At 43.9% G+C, this 16,935-nt stretch overlaps 1 protein-coding gene across 15 annotated transcripts in view; it reads left to right on the top strand.

The window, feature by feature from the left end:
* KCNMA1 (potassium calcium-activated channel subfamily M alpha 1) overlaps positions 1–16,935 on the top strand; it is a 775,740-nt gene that overhangs the window by 532,852 nt on the left and 225,953 nt on the right. For 14 of the 15 annotated variants that reach the window (XM_088842052.1, XM_088842055.1, XM_088842056.1 and 11 more), the window contains one exon: positions 711–802. In XM_088842052.1, coding sequence (XP_088698178.1) covers positions 711–802 — 92 coding nt within the window. Of the gene's footprint in view, positions 1–710; positions 803–900; positions 993–16,935 lie in introns of all 15 variants that reach the window. The other variant, XM_088842059.1, reaches the window with a different exon arrangement.

The raw sequence follows: 16,935 nt of genomic DNA, 5'->3' as shown, positions 1-16,935 counted from the left end.
AATGTATATAAATGTACGTGTGGTGTGTACATGCTCACAGCGTTCCTGCGGTACCCGTGAGGTCCCTGCAGATCACACGACCGCATTATCCAGCCACAAGCACAGTGTTTGTTGGACAAAACATGGCAGATTTGTGTTTCTCCTTGCTATTCTTTCCTCCCATGTGATTTCCTAAATTTACCTTGTGTGCTTTTTAGTGATTTTTTTTTAATGGAAAAGTTTATATATTTTTAAATCTTCTCTTGGTGTTTATTGTCTTTGATCTCTCATAAAGGCATGGATTCTCATTTGAATTTTAATTAGAAAGAAAGGTTTTCTCTTAAAATTGTGTGTAAGTTTATGAATGAGTGTGTGTGTGTGTGTGTGTGTGTGTGTTATTTCTCTAGCATGCCTCCCCTTATTTCTCTTCAGGAAGTAGAACTAGATGTCAATTTATTTATTCCTGTCTCCTTTACATTTTTCTTAACTGATTTTTTTGTTTTTTTTTTAGTTGTCGAGATTGGTTAATGTTTGTTTTTTGTCCTATGTAACTTCAGAAGCTTGCTCTTTTTTTTTTAAATACAATCCAGCCCATGAATATGTACCTTTGCAGTTCTAGTCCTTTTGTGTTTTCAGATCTTAGTATTTCCCCCCTCCCCCTTCTGAAAAGGTCACCCCCTTTCTTTGGCCTGTCGTTTTAGTCTCTCTTCTGTCTCCTATCTTCTCCTCAGGCCATGTTTGCCAGCTACGTCCCTGAAATCATAGAGTTAATAGGAAACCGCAAGAAATACGGGGGCTCCTATAGTGCGGTTAGTGGAAGAAAGTAAGTATGCCAAGAGGTTTTGCTGCCTCCACTGCGGTAGAATCCTCTCTGCATGCCATTTTTTTTTTGGCTCTTGTTTCTTTGTTTCATGCATGTAGGCAATGTTTGCCCGCTACGTGCCCGAAATTGCTGCTCTCATCCTGAATCGGAATAAATTCGGCGGGACTTTTAACAAACATGGAGGCAGAAAGTAAGTCAGTTGCATCACAAGAGATGTGGTTGAGTGACTTTCAGAGCCCCTATGCGGTGACACCTGAATCCTGCCCCCCTTACACCCCATCTGAAGGGCCACATTCTGTGTGGGGCGTGACATGTCAGAATGACCCCTCCAAGTTATCACGAAGATCAGCTACTGAGACCTGTTCCCGTTCACAACTCTCTTCCCCACCCATCTTTCCAAGAGACATGATTGATTTGTCCTAGAAGGAGTCCATGTGTCCCTGAACTCATATTTTCTATTCTGATCCCTAATGTGTAAGCCCAGTTTATTCATTCTTTATATTAATTAGGTGATTGATTCCATTCTGGTCCCTAAGACTAAAGAGGTGCCATCTTATGGGGTTTTTGTGCAGCCAAACCATGGGTTCATACTCCAGCAGGGAAGTCCCAAGGAGGGCAAGATCAAGGTCACACTGGCACTCTGGTCACCAGGAGACCAGGTCTCTTTAGCCAGGAGGCACCAAGCGTGTCCTCAAAGGGACTCATTACTCGGTTGAAATTCCTTCTGGACAAGAAATATGTTTATAGTATTTCAGGGCACTGCGTGGGCTTCCTGATGCATCTTTTGTTTGGCTTTCCATACATGAATGCTTTCTTCTTGGGGACTGTTTCGATTTGTGCTCACATCATTTTGTCAATATCACTGTCAGTGTGTGTTGTTATCAGCTGGAAGTTTTACTTCTAAGTAGATGTAAGGCCTTGACTGCTCTGTCTCAAAGGAGAAGGTGGAGGGAGGCAGGGTGGAAGCAACCATTCTGTACTGTTTTTCTTTCAAAGCTTTTTTGAGCATTGAATTTTGTTGGCTTTTGAGTTTGGGTTTTCATTTTAACTTCCATAGAGTAAGATATACACATCTTTATGTACATCTCAAGGATTTTGTACCTATGTACACACCCAGGAACTACCGCCCAGACCAAGATACAGAATATTTTTATCACTTTGCCGCTTCCCCAGGCATGGAAGTTCCTATCATGGAATTAGAGGGTTTTTTTTGTTTTGTTCTTATCCCATACATTTTAAAAATTTCACTCAGGCACGTCTGACTCTTAGCTACTCCATGGACTGTAGCCCACCAGGCTCCTCTGTCCATAGAATTCTCTAGACAAGAATATTGGAGTGTGTTGCCATTCCTGTCTCCAGGGGGTCTTCCCGACCCAGGCATCAAACCCAGGTTTCCTGTATTGCAGGCAGATTCTTTATCATCTGAGCCACAGCTTTTGATTAAATGTAAATACATATTTGTTAATTTTTACAGTGTTGTGTTGGTTTCTGCTATACAACACAATCAGCCATGATTATGCATTCTCAAATGAATTCCTAAATAGCCTATTTGCTCTTTAAGAGAAAGATAAAAGCAGCAGCATTGTGTTTCCACCCGCCAGCTCCTCCTTGCCTGACAGTCACTTTGGAAGTGACTTCTCCTATCAGTGATCCCACTGCATCCTGAGCTCAGGTGTCCAGTCCTCTGTTTAGAAAATGAGGAGGTGGGGAAAAGGACTCATTTTCTTGAACTACCCACAGGACACCCGTTTCCTTTCAAAGGCACGGAGGACAGAGGAGGCCAGTTGGCGTCTTTTCCGGGGAGGCAGCCATTCTCCCACCTCCCCTCTGATGGAGCCCTCCTCCTATTATCGTAACAACCCTGGATGAGATTAGAACCAAGCTGTTCCGATTTCTGGGCCATTGGTTAGATCCAAAAGGCCAAATAAGTCCAGACATTTTCTCTGGTCATTTATTCCATGCCAAGAGGAAAACAACCTCTCGGTTCGTTTTGCCTTGAAGGAGCGGACAGGTCGCCATAAAGCAGAAGGCACTCGGGGCACACAGGCTGCCTTATGGCCTCCCCAGGCCACTGTCTCAGCCAGCCTTCCCCTCTCCCTCACCGCCCCTGAAGATGTCAATAAAATCAATTGCCCTGATGTCTGTGTTGAAAATACTTCCCGACTCTCACTCCAGGTACATTTTTTTTTTCCCCTCCAAAATAGCTGCCATAGTCCAGTGTGGGTGGGCCTGCTGGCGGGGGACTTTTGTTGACGGGTGACCCAGATGAGGCCCTGAGACCCACAGTCACTCACCCACTCCAGTCCCATCCGGTTGCCCCTTGGCCGTGGCACCTCTGCTCAAACCCCTGCGTCAAAGGCTTCAGATCACAGACTTCCCGCAGCTTTTGTTCTGGCTCCATCTCCATCATCTTTTATCACTACTTTTACCCTGGTTTTTTTCTCTTTTCTCTTCTCCCTTTATGAAAATGCACACTTTGCCTTTAATGTTCACTCTGGGTCTCTGAGGTCCCCCGACCCTGCGGACAGAAAATAGGTTCTGTCATCAGCACTGGGACTGTTCGCTTTACTTTACGCATCGTTTCCTGGTTCAAAAGCTAATTACTAAGTAGTTTAAAGAAGCCCTTTGGTCACTTAGATCTTTCATCAGAAAATATAAGCTTGGGAAAGGAACGGTAATAAAGGGCCATTAGCACCCTTTGTTTGATGTTGTTTTTCTAGTCAGTAGAACAAGATTGATGAAATGTTATGTTTGGCCAAAATTTGAGTTTTCATTTGGAATTCAGTGTTGAGAGAATGGGCTGTCAGAATCAATAAGTTTTCTTTCGCTTGGGATATGGGCATGTGGTAGTAATTAGCAATATAAGGTCTTTAGTTGAGCAACCAAGCATGGATTCTGGCAGCAAACATAATGAGAAACTACAGTTGTTCTATTTCTAACGTCAAAAAGTTTCCAGATAAAATTAAATGCATTTGCAAAAGAAAAGCAGCTAAACTTTGTTGAAAGGTAGAATTCATACTTAAAATAGTGTGCTTCGCCCTGTGTTTTTGTGTATGCATAAATATATGTGTTATACCCACGGACACATGTCCATGTATCAGTTCTCCCTAAGATTTCATCAGATGGATGCCCAGAAAGTAACTTAAACATATACACAGTTAAGGGATTTGTTTATGTGTGCACATTTTGCACAGAATGTAACTTCTTTAATAATGCATTAACTTGTCAGAGAACTCAAGGTAACGTCTGACCCAAAGCCACGGAGACACATGAATTGGAAATTCAAAGATTATTTAAAGTCAAAAAAATTTAGGTAGAGAGCCATGGGGTATTGTTCACACAACACCCAATTTCAGGATTTTGGAGAATATGAAAATTTCAGTTACACATCCTTTTCAGTTCTAATCTATGTTGGCATAATAGAAACAGTTCATGTAGTGTCCCCAGAACATCCTCACCAGCAACATAGCATCCAGGGCTCACAGTTGCTCATGCCTATGTTCTTATCAACATCCCTGGCCTGATCTCCTCCAGGACACCCAGAGCCAACAGTAGATATAGGGGTGTGTGTGTGTGTGTGTGAGAGAGAGAGAGAGAGAGAGAAAGAGAGTCATTCTCTAGTTTATCCATTATGATGTAGTCCCTAAGATAGGGACTTGGTCAATAACCAAAGGTCTAACCAGTATCTTGTCAGGCAGTCTCTCTAGTTGAGGTCTTGGGAACAATTAGTCTCTTTGGGCTGAGACCTTAGATCTTATTCAGAAGAGTAGCCCTCCTGTAGCCCAGCCTGCCTCAAGGCCACTGTCTCCACTTCTTTCCCTTCCTGTAAGTTCAAAGCCTCTCAGAGGTGGTAGAGTGGAGGGGTGAGGCTCCCATGGCCTTTGGGATCCCAGCTTGCTCTTCTTCCTCCCACAGCTCCTGCTGTTTTCCCCAGAGGTTTCCTCTCTGTTTGTGACTCAACCTACTCCTGGTTAGTTTATGAGAACTGACAAGATCATGGTCCGAGGTCACATGGCCAAGGGCCATGGAAAATAATCGGCCAGAGAGAAGAATCCATCTGCGGTAACCCTCTTGTCAGAGACAGCTGGACTGGGGAGCCATCCAGACATTGGACTTCCCATGATGGGGCTCCTGGGGCCTGAAACTGAAGCAGCCCCAGGCCAAGTGGTTGGGAGATGGGAGGATAGATGGGTTTTGATTGTTCTACTGATTCCTGGTAGCTAATGCTTGGAGGACGTAGAGAGAAGGATGGACAGTTGAGGACAAGGAATCTGGAAAGGGGGCCAAGCACTGAATGTAACTTACTGGGAGGAAGATCCTTGACTGAGCGAGGAGTCTGTGTCCCCTTCTAGCTGGGGAATGGGTGTTACAGATGAACCTGGCTCTAACTCCTATTCCTGAAATCTGTCTGTGAAACATAAATGTCCAATGGATTCTCTTAGACCTCCTTATATAGGTGGAGGAGTGACACATACTTCTGGAAATGAGAGCGTGAATCAATAGAACCCAAATCTTGTGACTGGCTTCTGTGGCAATGATAATATCTACAGGTGCTTCCATCCCTCTGCATCCCCATGGCAACTGTGTGAGGAAGGTATCACCATCATCTCCATTTGCAGTGACTTGCCTGACATCACAACCCTAGTGAAGGGTCAGTCTGGGACTTGAACCCAGGCGCAGTCTGCTCCACTGGGCCATGCTGCTTCTCTCAATCATCTCTTGAGACTCCTTTCTGCTCTAAAGTCAGTGATCCTATCACTGTAACTTTTCTTCCACCTCTACCCACAGTGGGGCCAAAACATTGCCTATAAGATGATGAGGAAGGTAAAGGCCTGAGCATCACTTTGGGCCCCTCTCCCCCGTCTACTTACCTAGTGCCTCTAAAGAGCCTGGCCCTAGGGTCAAGGACAAAAAGGTAGAGAGGGGACAGAACCATTTCTTCCTAGTTTTTCTCATCTTGTTAGACTGGAAAAGTGTTTACCTCTTGAACATGTCTAACAACGAGGGTCTCTTAAGAATGGACAGAAAGATCATTGGCCAAAATGAGATTTGTGGGTTTCTACCTGTTCTCCGCTTCCTGGTTCCATCCTTCCTGGGGAGATCATTTCCTAGAGGGCCGGCTGTGGTGGGATTGTCATGATCTGCCAGACACGGACTCTCTCTCCTGGGCACAGCCTACCTGCTTATCATCTGAAGAAGAGCATTCTTTGCCCTGGCTAACATATCTACCTGTGCCTTTCACTTTCCCAGCTGGTCTGCACAGCTCAGGGCACTTCTGTAATAGTGGTTTCTTAACTGTCAATGAGAACTTGAAAAGCAGTTGCCCGTCTTGGAAAATCCTGGGTGGGTTCCCTGGGTTTATTTCATAGCTTTGAGTGAAAATCTCAACCCTTAAAAGGCAGTGTCCTCCTGGAAGGAGTTTGGGTGGTCTGCCTTCAACCTAGGTGTGGCCTCAGGGTTGTAAGAAGCCACCTTAATACCATAGAGGTGGGCCAACTTTATCATGAGGTTTCCCAGGTGGCACTAGTGGCAAAGAACCTGCCTGCCAGTGCAGGAGACATAAGAGACACAGGTTTGATCCTTAGGTTGGGAAGATCCCCTGGAGGAGGGACATGGCACCCCACTCCAGTATTCTTGCCTGGAGAATCCCATGGTCAGAGGAGCCTGGCAGGCTATAGTCCATAGGGTTGCAAAGAGTCCCACATGACTAAAGAACAACAATGTCAAGACTTTATCATGCTTTTCCATTTAAAGATGAAGAAGAGTACTTTATTATGTCCTTCGATGTCAGTGCTCATATTTTGTAAAGCATTCAAACATTTAGAACAAAATTGCAAGAACGAAGAGCAGAGCACAGTGAGTTGCCTGCCTTGCTCTCCACTCCTGCTGTCACCTCCACTGGTTGACTTGCTCAGGCTGTGACACTCAGTCAGGACCACATGTCGGGCAGGTATGCATGCTACCTGCCATGTGGAGGTTACATGTCCGGAAGGTAACAGGCAATGGCAAGGGTAGGAATAAAAGGAAGTGCCAAGTAAAGATTTTAATACATGCAACAAAAGTAAGATAGATCTAAGATTCTGTTATAGAGCAAAACAGGGATGATTTACAGGGATAAAGTGGTCTAGGGAGGTGACACCTCAGAGGAAGGGCTGTTACAGCCTACTCAACAACTTTCATTACTGCCTAGGCAGAGGGGAGCTAACACTCTAGGTTTTAAAATTAATATTATGGGAACCCCTCCTGCAACTGTTGGTCTTTAGTTCTACCTCCAAGGGACTAGGTCTTTAAAAATCTGATTTGTGTTTCAGGCCCTAGTTTGCCTACAGTAGTGCTGTCCACTGGCTTACCAGGGGAGGCCATCCTCTCTGATCGGAAATCAGCCCTTCATCTCCCTCACATCCTTCGTTCTTCTCTGAGACCACTTTCTGTTCCCTCCTGCCCAGCTGTCTTGTATCAGCATGAAATTCCACTTTCTCCACTGCTCAGATTTTGCCCACCTGGTTCTAGACCATTGTTTAAAAGAAGAATTGGGATCTTAAATGTTCCGCTGCACCAGGACAGGGATCATTTCTTTATAAAGACTCGTTTAATCTACCCCCATTGTCCTTTTCCTGCCCCCAAAAGAACTAATGTGAGTCCTGCCTTCGTCTTGATCTCATCCATGTCTGTTTTCTGAGTGCTTGCAACATGCCAGGTGCGTTGTTCAGGCTTGTGAAAATCTCCAAATTCGCCACATCTATCTTAAGCGATACGTTACATTATTTGGCCGCCAAAGGGGTTGGGGAGTTCAAACTCAGAGCTTGTGTAAACCTCCCTTCTTGGTTCCCAGAGGTCAGAACCTTCCTACAATAATACTTTCTCCTGTTCTCATTCTGAGATGGTCTGACCCCAGTGCTTGGAAATAGGATGTGGGGTTAATTCATAGGATGTTGTCTTGGGTTGAGCCCCAAGTCCTGTTCCTTCCTGTCCATGTGTAACACAGACAGCATTCCCCCTCCCTCCTCCTCGGCCTGTGAATGAATGGGGTGCTGTTCCTAGGAGGGATGGTGTCTATAAGATTTCTGCATCACAGACATCCCTCTGGCTGAAATGTGACTGCCACTTTGCTTTTTATACAAACTTCAATCCCTCAACAAGTAAGCTGTTCAGCCCTCTCGTCATGGGGCCCACGTGATCCCCAGCCTGAACTCTCAGCAGTGTTTTCAGATTCCTAGATTTTAAAAGCCATAAATTAGCAAATCATCAACATATCACCAGGAAGGATCATCTGGTAGCCATTCTAGTCAGAAGAAAACACAGGCCCCAATAACTGATCTTCACAGAGATATGAAGAACTGTAGACAGACAGATACAGTAAATAGGAAGACAAACAGATAATTCAAGTTGACAGGCCATGTTGGACTGATTAGGCATTCTGCTTTGATTAGCATTAAACTTTGGGGGGAAGAAAAAAAAATGAGATTGCCCTAATACTTTGGAAAAATGACCCCTTGACTACTTCTGAAATTCAGTACCAAGGGGCAGATACTGAAAACGAGTGTTATTAGATGCTGTATCATGTAATGTAAAGTGCCAGGTATTCCTTTCCAATGAGAGGGGTCTTTATGGGTGTGGATGTGGGCACATCTTCCTTTGCATCTGCTTTGGATTCTTGTACTCAACGTCTTCGGTCCTTTTCAAACTTGGAGCTCTATTTAGAGAGACTTGGATGCATATTAAATCTATTTCCTGATAATACTCACGGAATGAAAGCTTGTCTCCCCCCTACCCCACCACCACTTTTCTGCTGTCTCTCTTCCCTTCCACACACTTATCAAAATGTTCCAGCTATTGTTCTGAAAACAAGAATAGAAATGTAGGTGGGAGATGAACTGTGTACCTTAAAAAATAAAAAGTCATATTCAGATTTTGACTTTCACCCTCATATAGTCTTTCTTCCATTAAAGAAAAAGAATTCTGAATATAACTTTTCTAATTATAATCCCTGAAGATTCTTTCTGCTTAACCTCACATTTGATTGGGTGAATCCTTGTTGGGCAGATTCTAAATCTAAAGGACAAACACAACCCTCCGAGACTAAGTTACGCGGTGTTTTCTCTTTCAGCTGTGCCATTCATTCTGATCGCAGTCTTCCCAGAGCTGTGCGAAAGTGATGACTAGTAGATTTGGGGTTTCATCCCCTGCTGCCATCACACACTAAAAATAAACCAGGAAACCTTCTAACTGGCCAAGTCCAGTGTCTCTTTTTATTATAAAAGAACTTTAAAAGCTGATGCAGGATGAAATTCATGGAAACTTGATTCTGTGCCTCTCAGGGTTTCCACCTCCACATCTGGTGCTGTCTCTCTTCCCTTCCAAACTATAGGGGCTTCTTCAAATGTGAGTACCAGTTGTCAGTAAAAGCAAACTTATTTCACCTCCAATACTTTCTCAATAAGGACACATGTTCAGAGATAGATGTATGCCCATCTCGTGAGAGGTTTTATGGCCCTAGCCATTGACCTCAAAGGCAAATGCTGGCTAGTATATAGAACAGATTTAGGAAAGCACCCATCCCAATATATTTGCTCAGCTTTGAGCCCTGCTTTGTTCCAGGCACTGTGCTAGGTGCTGTGGGTTAAAGGATGAGCAAGAAGATATGATTCTTGCTTCCCTGCAGCTTACCTGAGACTTTAACCAATCAGAACCACCCAAAAGCTAGTGGCAGCTATGTAGAAGCTGGATTAGAGAGGAGCCTTGTCTCCGTGAAATACTCTTTTGGCAGGAATTTTGTTCAATAAAATCATGAAGGTATAAGGCAATCATGAAGACTGCAAGCCTTTTAGAGGGAATGCTCCTAAAAGCATTAGATAATTCACATTGGTAGATGTCTCCATTGGAGTAGTTTAGGGCAAAGGTAACAGAGGGATGACTTGTGGACCTAAAAACCTACAGATCTAATGAAACCCTGTAAAAGAGGGGTGCAGAGAGATTCAGTTGGTAGAGGGGCTGCTAATGCCACTGTGAGTTCTCTAGCGAACAGCCCTCTGGGGTGTCTTATGCCTTATCAAGCTCTGGAACCTGTTGACTTTCCCCAGTACTTTTATATGTGTCAGACAGATGCCGGAGGCTCAGGGTATTGGGTCTACTTACAGTCGATGGCTAGCAACACAGCTGGCTGGGGCAACACCCTTGCGTGTGGCTGAGGAATGAGGCCACACCCAAGGGTGTGTCAGGATATGTCAACTTGATTGTTGTTATGGGAAGGCCATATCCCAACAGCTTCTGTCCTAGGGCCGAGAGGCTTGCAGGGGTGTTTGGGAAGGCAGTGGGGTCAGTTTGCACATCAAAGTTAGCATTCCTCCCCTCTACCAGGCAAAATTAAGAACCGCTGCTTTGTTGGACTCATTCTCCCTCTGTTCTGTCTTCATCCCCAGAGGGTGTAGCTGATCTTTTCTTTCATCTTCTCTTCTCTTGGTGCCTTGTGTTCAGAAGCAGCATTATCAAGTGGAAACAGGTAGATCTGATTTGATTGGAATAGAGGAAAGTGATGTTCAAGAGCCTGGATTTCTCTGTTAGAGGAAAGAACCACCTGAAATTGGAAGAATCAGGTCAAAGGAAGAATGGCTTACTTAAAAATGACCAAAGGCCACCAAACCCGGCAGGAATGGATGAATAAAAGGCAGAAGGGCGAGCGTGTTGTGGAGAGACACGAGGAAGAACCAGTGTTATTTATGAGATTTGGGCAATTACAGAATTGCTTGCTTAAGAAGCTATATAAGTCCTCTTCCATGAAGGAAGGAGGAAAGAGATAAAACCGAAACAGTGGTGCTAATACCTGCACACTGGGTTATTGTGAGAATTCAGTGAGAAACTAAAGATAAACAAATCTACAGTTAAAGTTCTTTGGTTATAGGCAACAAATTTGTTCTTGCTGACTTCAGCAGAGAAGGCTTTTTTTTTTTTTTTTTTCGGAAGGTTAAAGTATCTTACAGCATTCAGACAAAAGCTGAAGATGCCAGAAAGGACAGAGGTGAGGCTGAGAAGCAGCGCTGGGATCCAGCAAGCAGAAACTCAGAGAAAGTCCTCACAAGGTTTCACCATGAGGATCAATCAGTTCCCACCACGAACTTAGTGTCACTTCATTTAAGATTGTAAAGCACTGCTTGTCCTAGTTTGGGCAGGAACCGTGGTTGAAGGTCCCAACACTGTATTTGATTGGGGAGGAGTGGTTCCCCAAATTTAAAATGAGGTGTTGTTCTCTAGATTGGCAGAGCCTATGCTCCAGATGAGGGGCAGCTTCTTAATTATGCGGGCAAGCAGCAGAAGCTGGTTTATCTGCATCTCCCCTCCTCACCCCCATGTCCCTCCTTCCTTTCCCCAGTCCAGGGTTTAGGTTTATGCTTAATTTTATCATGAATGCCATTCTAGACAGCCAGAGAACTGGGACCTCACCATGGTCCCGATCATTGCATTTTTCTTTGTAAGTACTTTGAAGACATTGTTAAAAAAAAAAAAAGTGTGTGTGTGCACAAGCATGAATGTCTGTGTGTCCAAAACAAACCTAGCACCTAATTTGAGAATCTGTACATTTAGGAACTTTGCTGGCAGTCCACCTTCCAGTACAAGGAGGGCAGGTTCAATACCTGTTTGGGAAGCTAAGATTCCGTATACCTTGCAGCCAAAAAGCTATAAAACAAAAGCAATATTGTAACAGATTCAATAAAGACTTTAAAAATGGTCCACATCAAAAAATCTTTTTTTAAAAAATATCTATACATTTAGGTAACTGAAGATTTCATTCTATAGCCAAATCCAATGAATAAAGATAAAAAATTAATTACTAAACCTTGAATTTCCTCATTTGATGTCATTTTAAAATTTAGATGTAGACTATTTTAATTTTTCCCAAAAAACGAGGTGCTATTGAAAGGAGGGTGCATGTTAAACTGAAAGACAATCAATATCTCCTGCCCTGAGGTTCTTAGTATTTATTTTTAAGGCTTGGGTTGAGGTTCCTTTTTGGCAACAAGCTACACAAGGTGTTGGCCATTCCTCATGCCTGGTAGCTTTCCTGGTAGCTCATATGTTAAAGCATCTGTCTGTAATGCAGGAGACCTGAGTTCAATCCCTGAGTTGGGAAGATCCCCTGGAGAAGGAAATAGCAACCCACTCCAGTATTCTTGCCTGGAAAATCCCATGGATGGAGGAGCCTGGTAGGCTACAGTCCATGGGGTCGCAAAGAGTTGGACAACTGAGTGACTTCACTTTCACTTTCTTTCATGCCTGTTATAATTGTGGAGGTCTAATTGTGATTTGGGATGATGGAGGTACAGATCCCGATCCCACTGGGTGGTTTAGATCCTGACTGTCTGTGTAGGATGAGATGTGCCCTCTTTGTGCAGAAAGTTCTGGTCCAGTCAGGGCATCCCAGTGTTCTCTGTTGGGACTGCCAGTAGTCTGTTCTCTGACCTTGGGGCTCTGTTTTACAGAGGTGCCTTTGGTGCACTGCTGGTATCTATTTGCTCAGCCTTCTGCCCCCATTTAGGGAAATAGCCGAACAGCCTGTCTCCTCCAGAACAGCTCTATTGACAGCTGGATAAGATGATTACTTTATTCTCTTCCTCACTAGGGGGGAGAAGATATTCCCTTTCTTTGCGATTATCAAAGTGCTAGATGTGGGTCCTGGGTAGATAATTATCTCTGAACCTCCTTGGGTATTTTTTTTTTTTTTGGTTGTTGTTCGCTTCTTTTGTTTTTTCATCTGTTTTAATAGGCAATGGTTAAAACCATGGGATCCTGAGCTCCATACACACTCACAACTGTTTTGTTTTCATTTTTGTCTTGTTTACATGCACTGTTTTCTTACAAACTTGAGACACACTGATAGATCAGAGGTAGCAGAATCAGCCAGTGACCTAGGGGCTTGCAGTGAACTAACTAGAAAATGTCTTCTACACTTCCCATGACATAGGGTGTCCCAGCCAAGCATACTTTGCCAACCAGTCCACTGATCAACAGTTAGTTCTTGAGAGCCCAGAAAGTTTTAGGGGTTCTGAACTGGGTCTCAGGGCAGCCTGGAGTTAGCAGCTGTTTGCTGAAGATGACCACCCCACTAGGAGACAGTTCCTTTGGGATGGGCTCCCAGTATAAGAGGCAATGGGAAAGCAGGACTAGGGTTAGCCTTCTTGCTTCAGGCAATGGGATTATGAGCCTTAAGGGGAAATCTGGGTAACAGTTGCTCTAAAGGATGTGCCCCGAATCAGGGGAAGCACTGCCAGGTGAAGAGCTCAGAATCTTCCAGAATCTCTCTCATAAGAGACAGTCTTGGAGAGAGTTCTGTTGACAGTTTCATTTCAACATAGGAGGGACAACGTGAACTTTGGGTACTGACCACTGTGTGATTTGGGTTGTGGGGTCTTTTGTCACCCTGCCCTGATTTCTATGTGATAAAATGCCGCTGAATTCCCTTGACAAGTCCTTCTTAAAATGCATTCCCATCGGATGTAGTCTCCAGTAGTGGGAGGTGTTGGGGGTGAGAGGGAGGACGAGGCAAGCATGATTAGAAGGCTCAGCAGAGAGACGGGAAGGATTCTAGCATATGTATTTGATATAAATATTATAGTTTTACAGAGACATCTAGATCAATATATGCCACATTTCATCTACCTCTTTGACAAAGTGAGCGCAATGTATTCAGGGAAAGCTGTATAGGATTTTCAATTTACTCTGTATGATTTATTGTGACAGGATAGCTATGGGTTTTTTAAGTTCTTTATACTTGTTCCAGTAAAAATGGATATAGTATCTTTAAAAATAAACAGCCCAGAGCTGTGCATTTTACATTGTCTTCCTAGAGCAAGGCTCAGCTGAAGAGAGATCTGAGACCTCCCTGCCCTTGTGGGAAGCGATGCAGTCAGATTCTCAGTCCTCACTCTTGAGAGCTTTTTTTTTTTTTTTTTTTTTAGAGTGGGGGTTTAGTAAACAGGGAACTGAACTGGGGAGCTATGGCAGACGTCTAGACTAGATAGGCTGGTGTGAACAGGGTGGGGGCAGAGAGCTGGAACACTGAGTGCGCGCAGCCCCAACAGTCTGGGTCTCTTCATTTTCTAGTGACTGGGTCCCAGGTCACAGAGAATAGGTCCTCCCAGCTCCTGATTCCTAGCCCAGGCTCCCTTCAGGTGCAACAGCTGCTTTGGTATTGAGTACATCAAACCAAGGGGACAGGTCTGCCCTTCCTCTGGCGTTCACCTTGCACTAAGCTCTGGGCCTCAGTTTCCACATTGAAATAATGCAGACAGCAGACTAAACATTCACCAAGGGCTGCCCTGATGCTAAGATAGACGGAGGACATGGAAAAGAGCCTATCGCTGTCGCAGATCTTTTTCAAAGGCCAGTGGCTTTAAGAAACATTACCTGAGTCTTTCAAAAGGTGTAGACATGGGTTCTCCTTGAGCTGCACTCAATCTCATTCGATCTCCAGATGCCTCATGAGCTGGAACCTTTGACTGGGAGACCCCTCTCTTTCCTCATCTTATGCCTTCTGCCATAAGTCAGTTCCCCTTAGTGATCCATTCAGAAAGACACCGGTAGAATTGAGTTCTAAAATTGAATTTGCAACTCCACTGGGGCATTCCAGCATACTTGGCCCATCTCCAAGAAAAGAGTAGTGAGATTGAGGATAATGTGTGGGATTTCATTCTGAAAGTGGAGATGCTTGTTAATGGGAGGGAAATATTGAATGAGGATGTACCCATGAAATAAGCAATTAACACTTCTCTGATAGAGCCTGTAATAGTCAAGCATCATTCCTTTGATTAAGTCATACTCCACCCTTGATGCCAAGCCTACTCCATGACACATTAGTGTTGCCCATTCTAATTCAATCCATCCCCTCTTTCTGAAGCCCTTATTCAAACCAGGCATGCTTTCTTACACTGGATGAATAACTTCTTCCCACAAAGTGCCATCGGCTACTATTTTGGCATTTAAGATGCTCCCTCATGTATCTGAGATGGGTCTTTTAATCCAAGCCGCTAAAATTAGTTTATCCCAAGAAAGAGTTGTTCACAGGACTTGACAGAACTTTAAAAACCAAAGAGGTCATTCCATCAGAAATGGTTTTTGATTTAGGTTTGTTCGCCATCTTCACAAACCAAGTGGCCAGGTCCTTAATGACATCTATCATTAAGATTGCTGGTAGTCTTGAAAAGTTTGAGTCCAGAGCCACAGATGGGAAGAGCGTTAGAGCCCTTCACAGCCAATATTCCTGAATGTTCTCTATTGTCAGTGAATCTTTCATTAGATTTTTTGCTCTCTTGTGGGATCCTTGGGCGGGACATAGTATATAATGCTGTAAAGGTGGTATTTACATCACCTTGCAGCCCTTTGGCTTGCCAAATCGCGTGCCTTCAATTAACAACTTGGTTCTGAGTTTCTGCTGTCATTCAGCCTTTGCTGTCTTGAGCTTGCTGGCCTGGCTGACTAGATGCAGCTAGTATCTATTGATACCATGCTGCAATGATGCTTTAAGTGAGGGCCTCTCTCCTGTACCAGAGAGGACCCGCCAGTGTCCCCCGCCACTGTATGTCCGAGAGAACCTCTCACTGACCTATCCCTGTCTGTTGTAAAGGAGTGGAAGCTGAAATACCCAAGCCTCTGCTCTCTCTCCACATCTTCACCTTTGTCTTTGTGAGAATTAGAGTCAGAGACCCTGATCATGTCCTGGGCAAGTGACTTTACCTGCTGTGGGATGTCAGGCATGTAGCTTAAGGAAATTGAGGATCAGAGAGGTTATTTGAAAAGATGCAGAGAGTAGGAATGTGGGGTTGTTTGAGGATCAGATGAGAGTCCAGGAGCTACAGAGCACTCCGTATCTATTACATCCCGATTTACAGATATCACATGAATCCTACCATTTAATCATGCTTACAATGGCCTGGACTCTTTAGTAGACCCTTCACATGTAGTATCTATTTAAATAAATCCTCAAGATAACCTCATGAATCAGGTACTAGCTCCAACCCCTCAGAGACTCTGACTTTATGGCTGTAAAATGCAGAATTGGTACTTTGCCCAAGACTGTTTAGTTATTTAGTGTCTGAGCTGAGCTGACACAGGGCCATCAACATGTGAATCTCACGTGGTAGATTTGTAGGTGTCAAGGAACCTGACAGAGATAATTTTGGATGAGGAACTTTTTGGCATTCTTCAAATTGTGCATGGTAAACAACCATCACTATGCTTCCAAGGAGGGCACACCCTTCTCTCAATCTTATAATATTTTCAATTATATTTTCAATCACTGAAGATATGAGACATTCTTGCTTCTCTTCTCCCCAACAATAATAGCCTTCTTCAAACTAGTGCCTCTGGAAATTTCAAGAGTCCTGAAAATATTGCTGGAAAAAGAACGTTTCCCCATTCACCGTCCATCCCCTGTACTCCCACAGGGCCCCTAGCACTCACTCCCTCAGATATGGGCTGGTGGGGAGCAGATCTCCTAATGCAGGTGCTGAGTCAGAGAGGCAGCTTCACCCCACCCATCAGTTCTAACTGCATTCAAACATTTTCAATATGTGGGCTCCCTGATAACTTCCACTGTATGGAAAACAAAGTGGAGGGAAATGATTATTGGCACAAAAGGGGGAAGCCGTAAATCTTCAACTCAGATAGAGGACAGATTGGAACAATATGGGTTCTCCAAGGTTGCCATGATAATGTACCTAATAACTCTTCTTGGGCAAAAAGGCAATCTGCTTTCAATCAATCTTGCTTTTTTCCTGAGCAAAAATACCAATTATGTTGAAGGGAGATTTTTTTTCTTCCTTTTTTGATAAAGACTGCTCTCCACCTCAGAAATCATGCTGTAGCTTAAAGATATATATTTTTTCAATTGTCTAGAATGGTATTGGATAGGCCAGCACCAAATGAGAGAAAAGTCAATCCTTTTTTTTTCCTCCCCTCTCCTGCCAACCATTTGTCTGCTTCTTAAGAGAGGTGAAAGCTAATTAAAGGCTTAAGGGATAATATTGATTGCATTGGAATATATTTTATATGTACCCAGCACATTTTCAACTAAGGAACCCTGACTCTTTCTAAGGCTGAATAAATCAATTGCCTGAGTCTTTGATTCAAGGGTGAGAGGATGG

The sequence above is a fragment of the Moschus berezovskii genome, chromosome 12 (genome assembly GCF_049115385.1).
Source record: "Moschus berezovskii isolate FMDL1 chromosome 12, NW_MosBer_1.0, whole genome shotgun sequence".
NCBI lineage: Eukaryota > Metazoa > Chordata > Mammalia > Artiodactyla > Moschidae > Moschus > Moschus berezovskii.
Note: the sequence above shows the minus strand (reverse complement) of the source record. Positions and strands in the feature narration are given on the sequence as shown.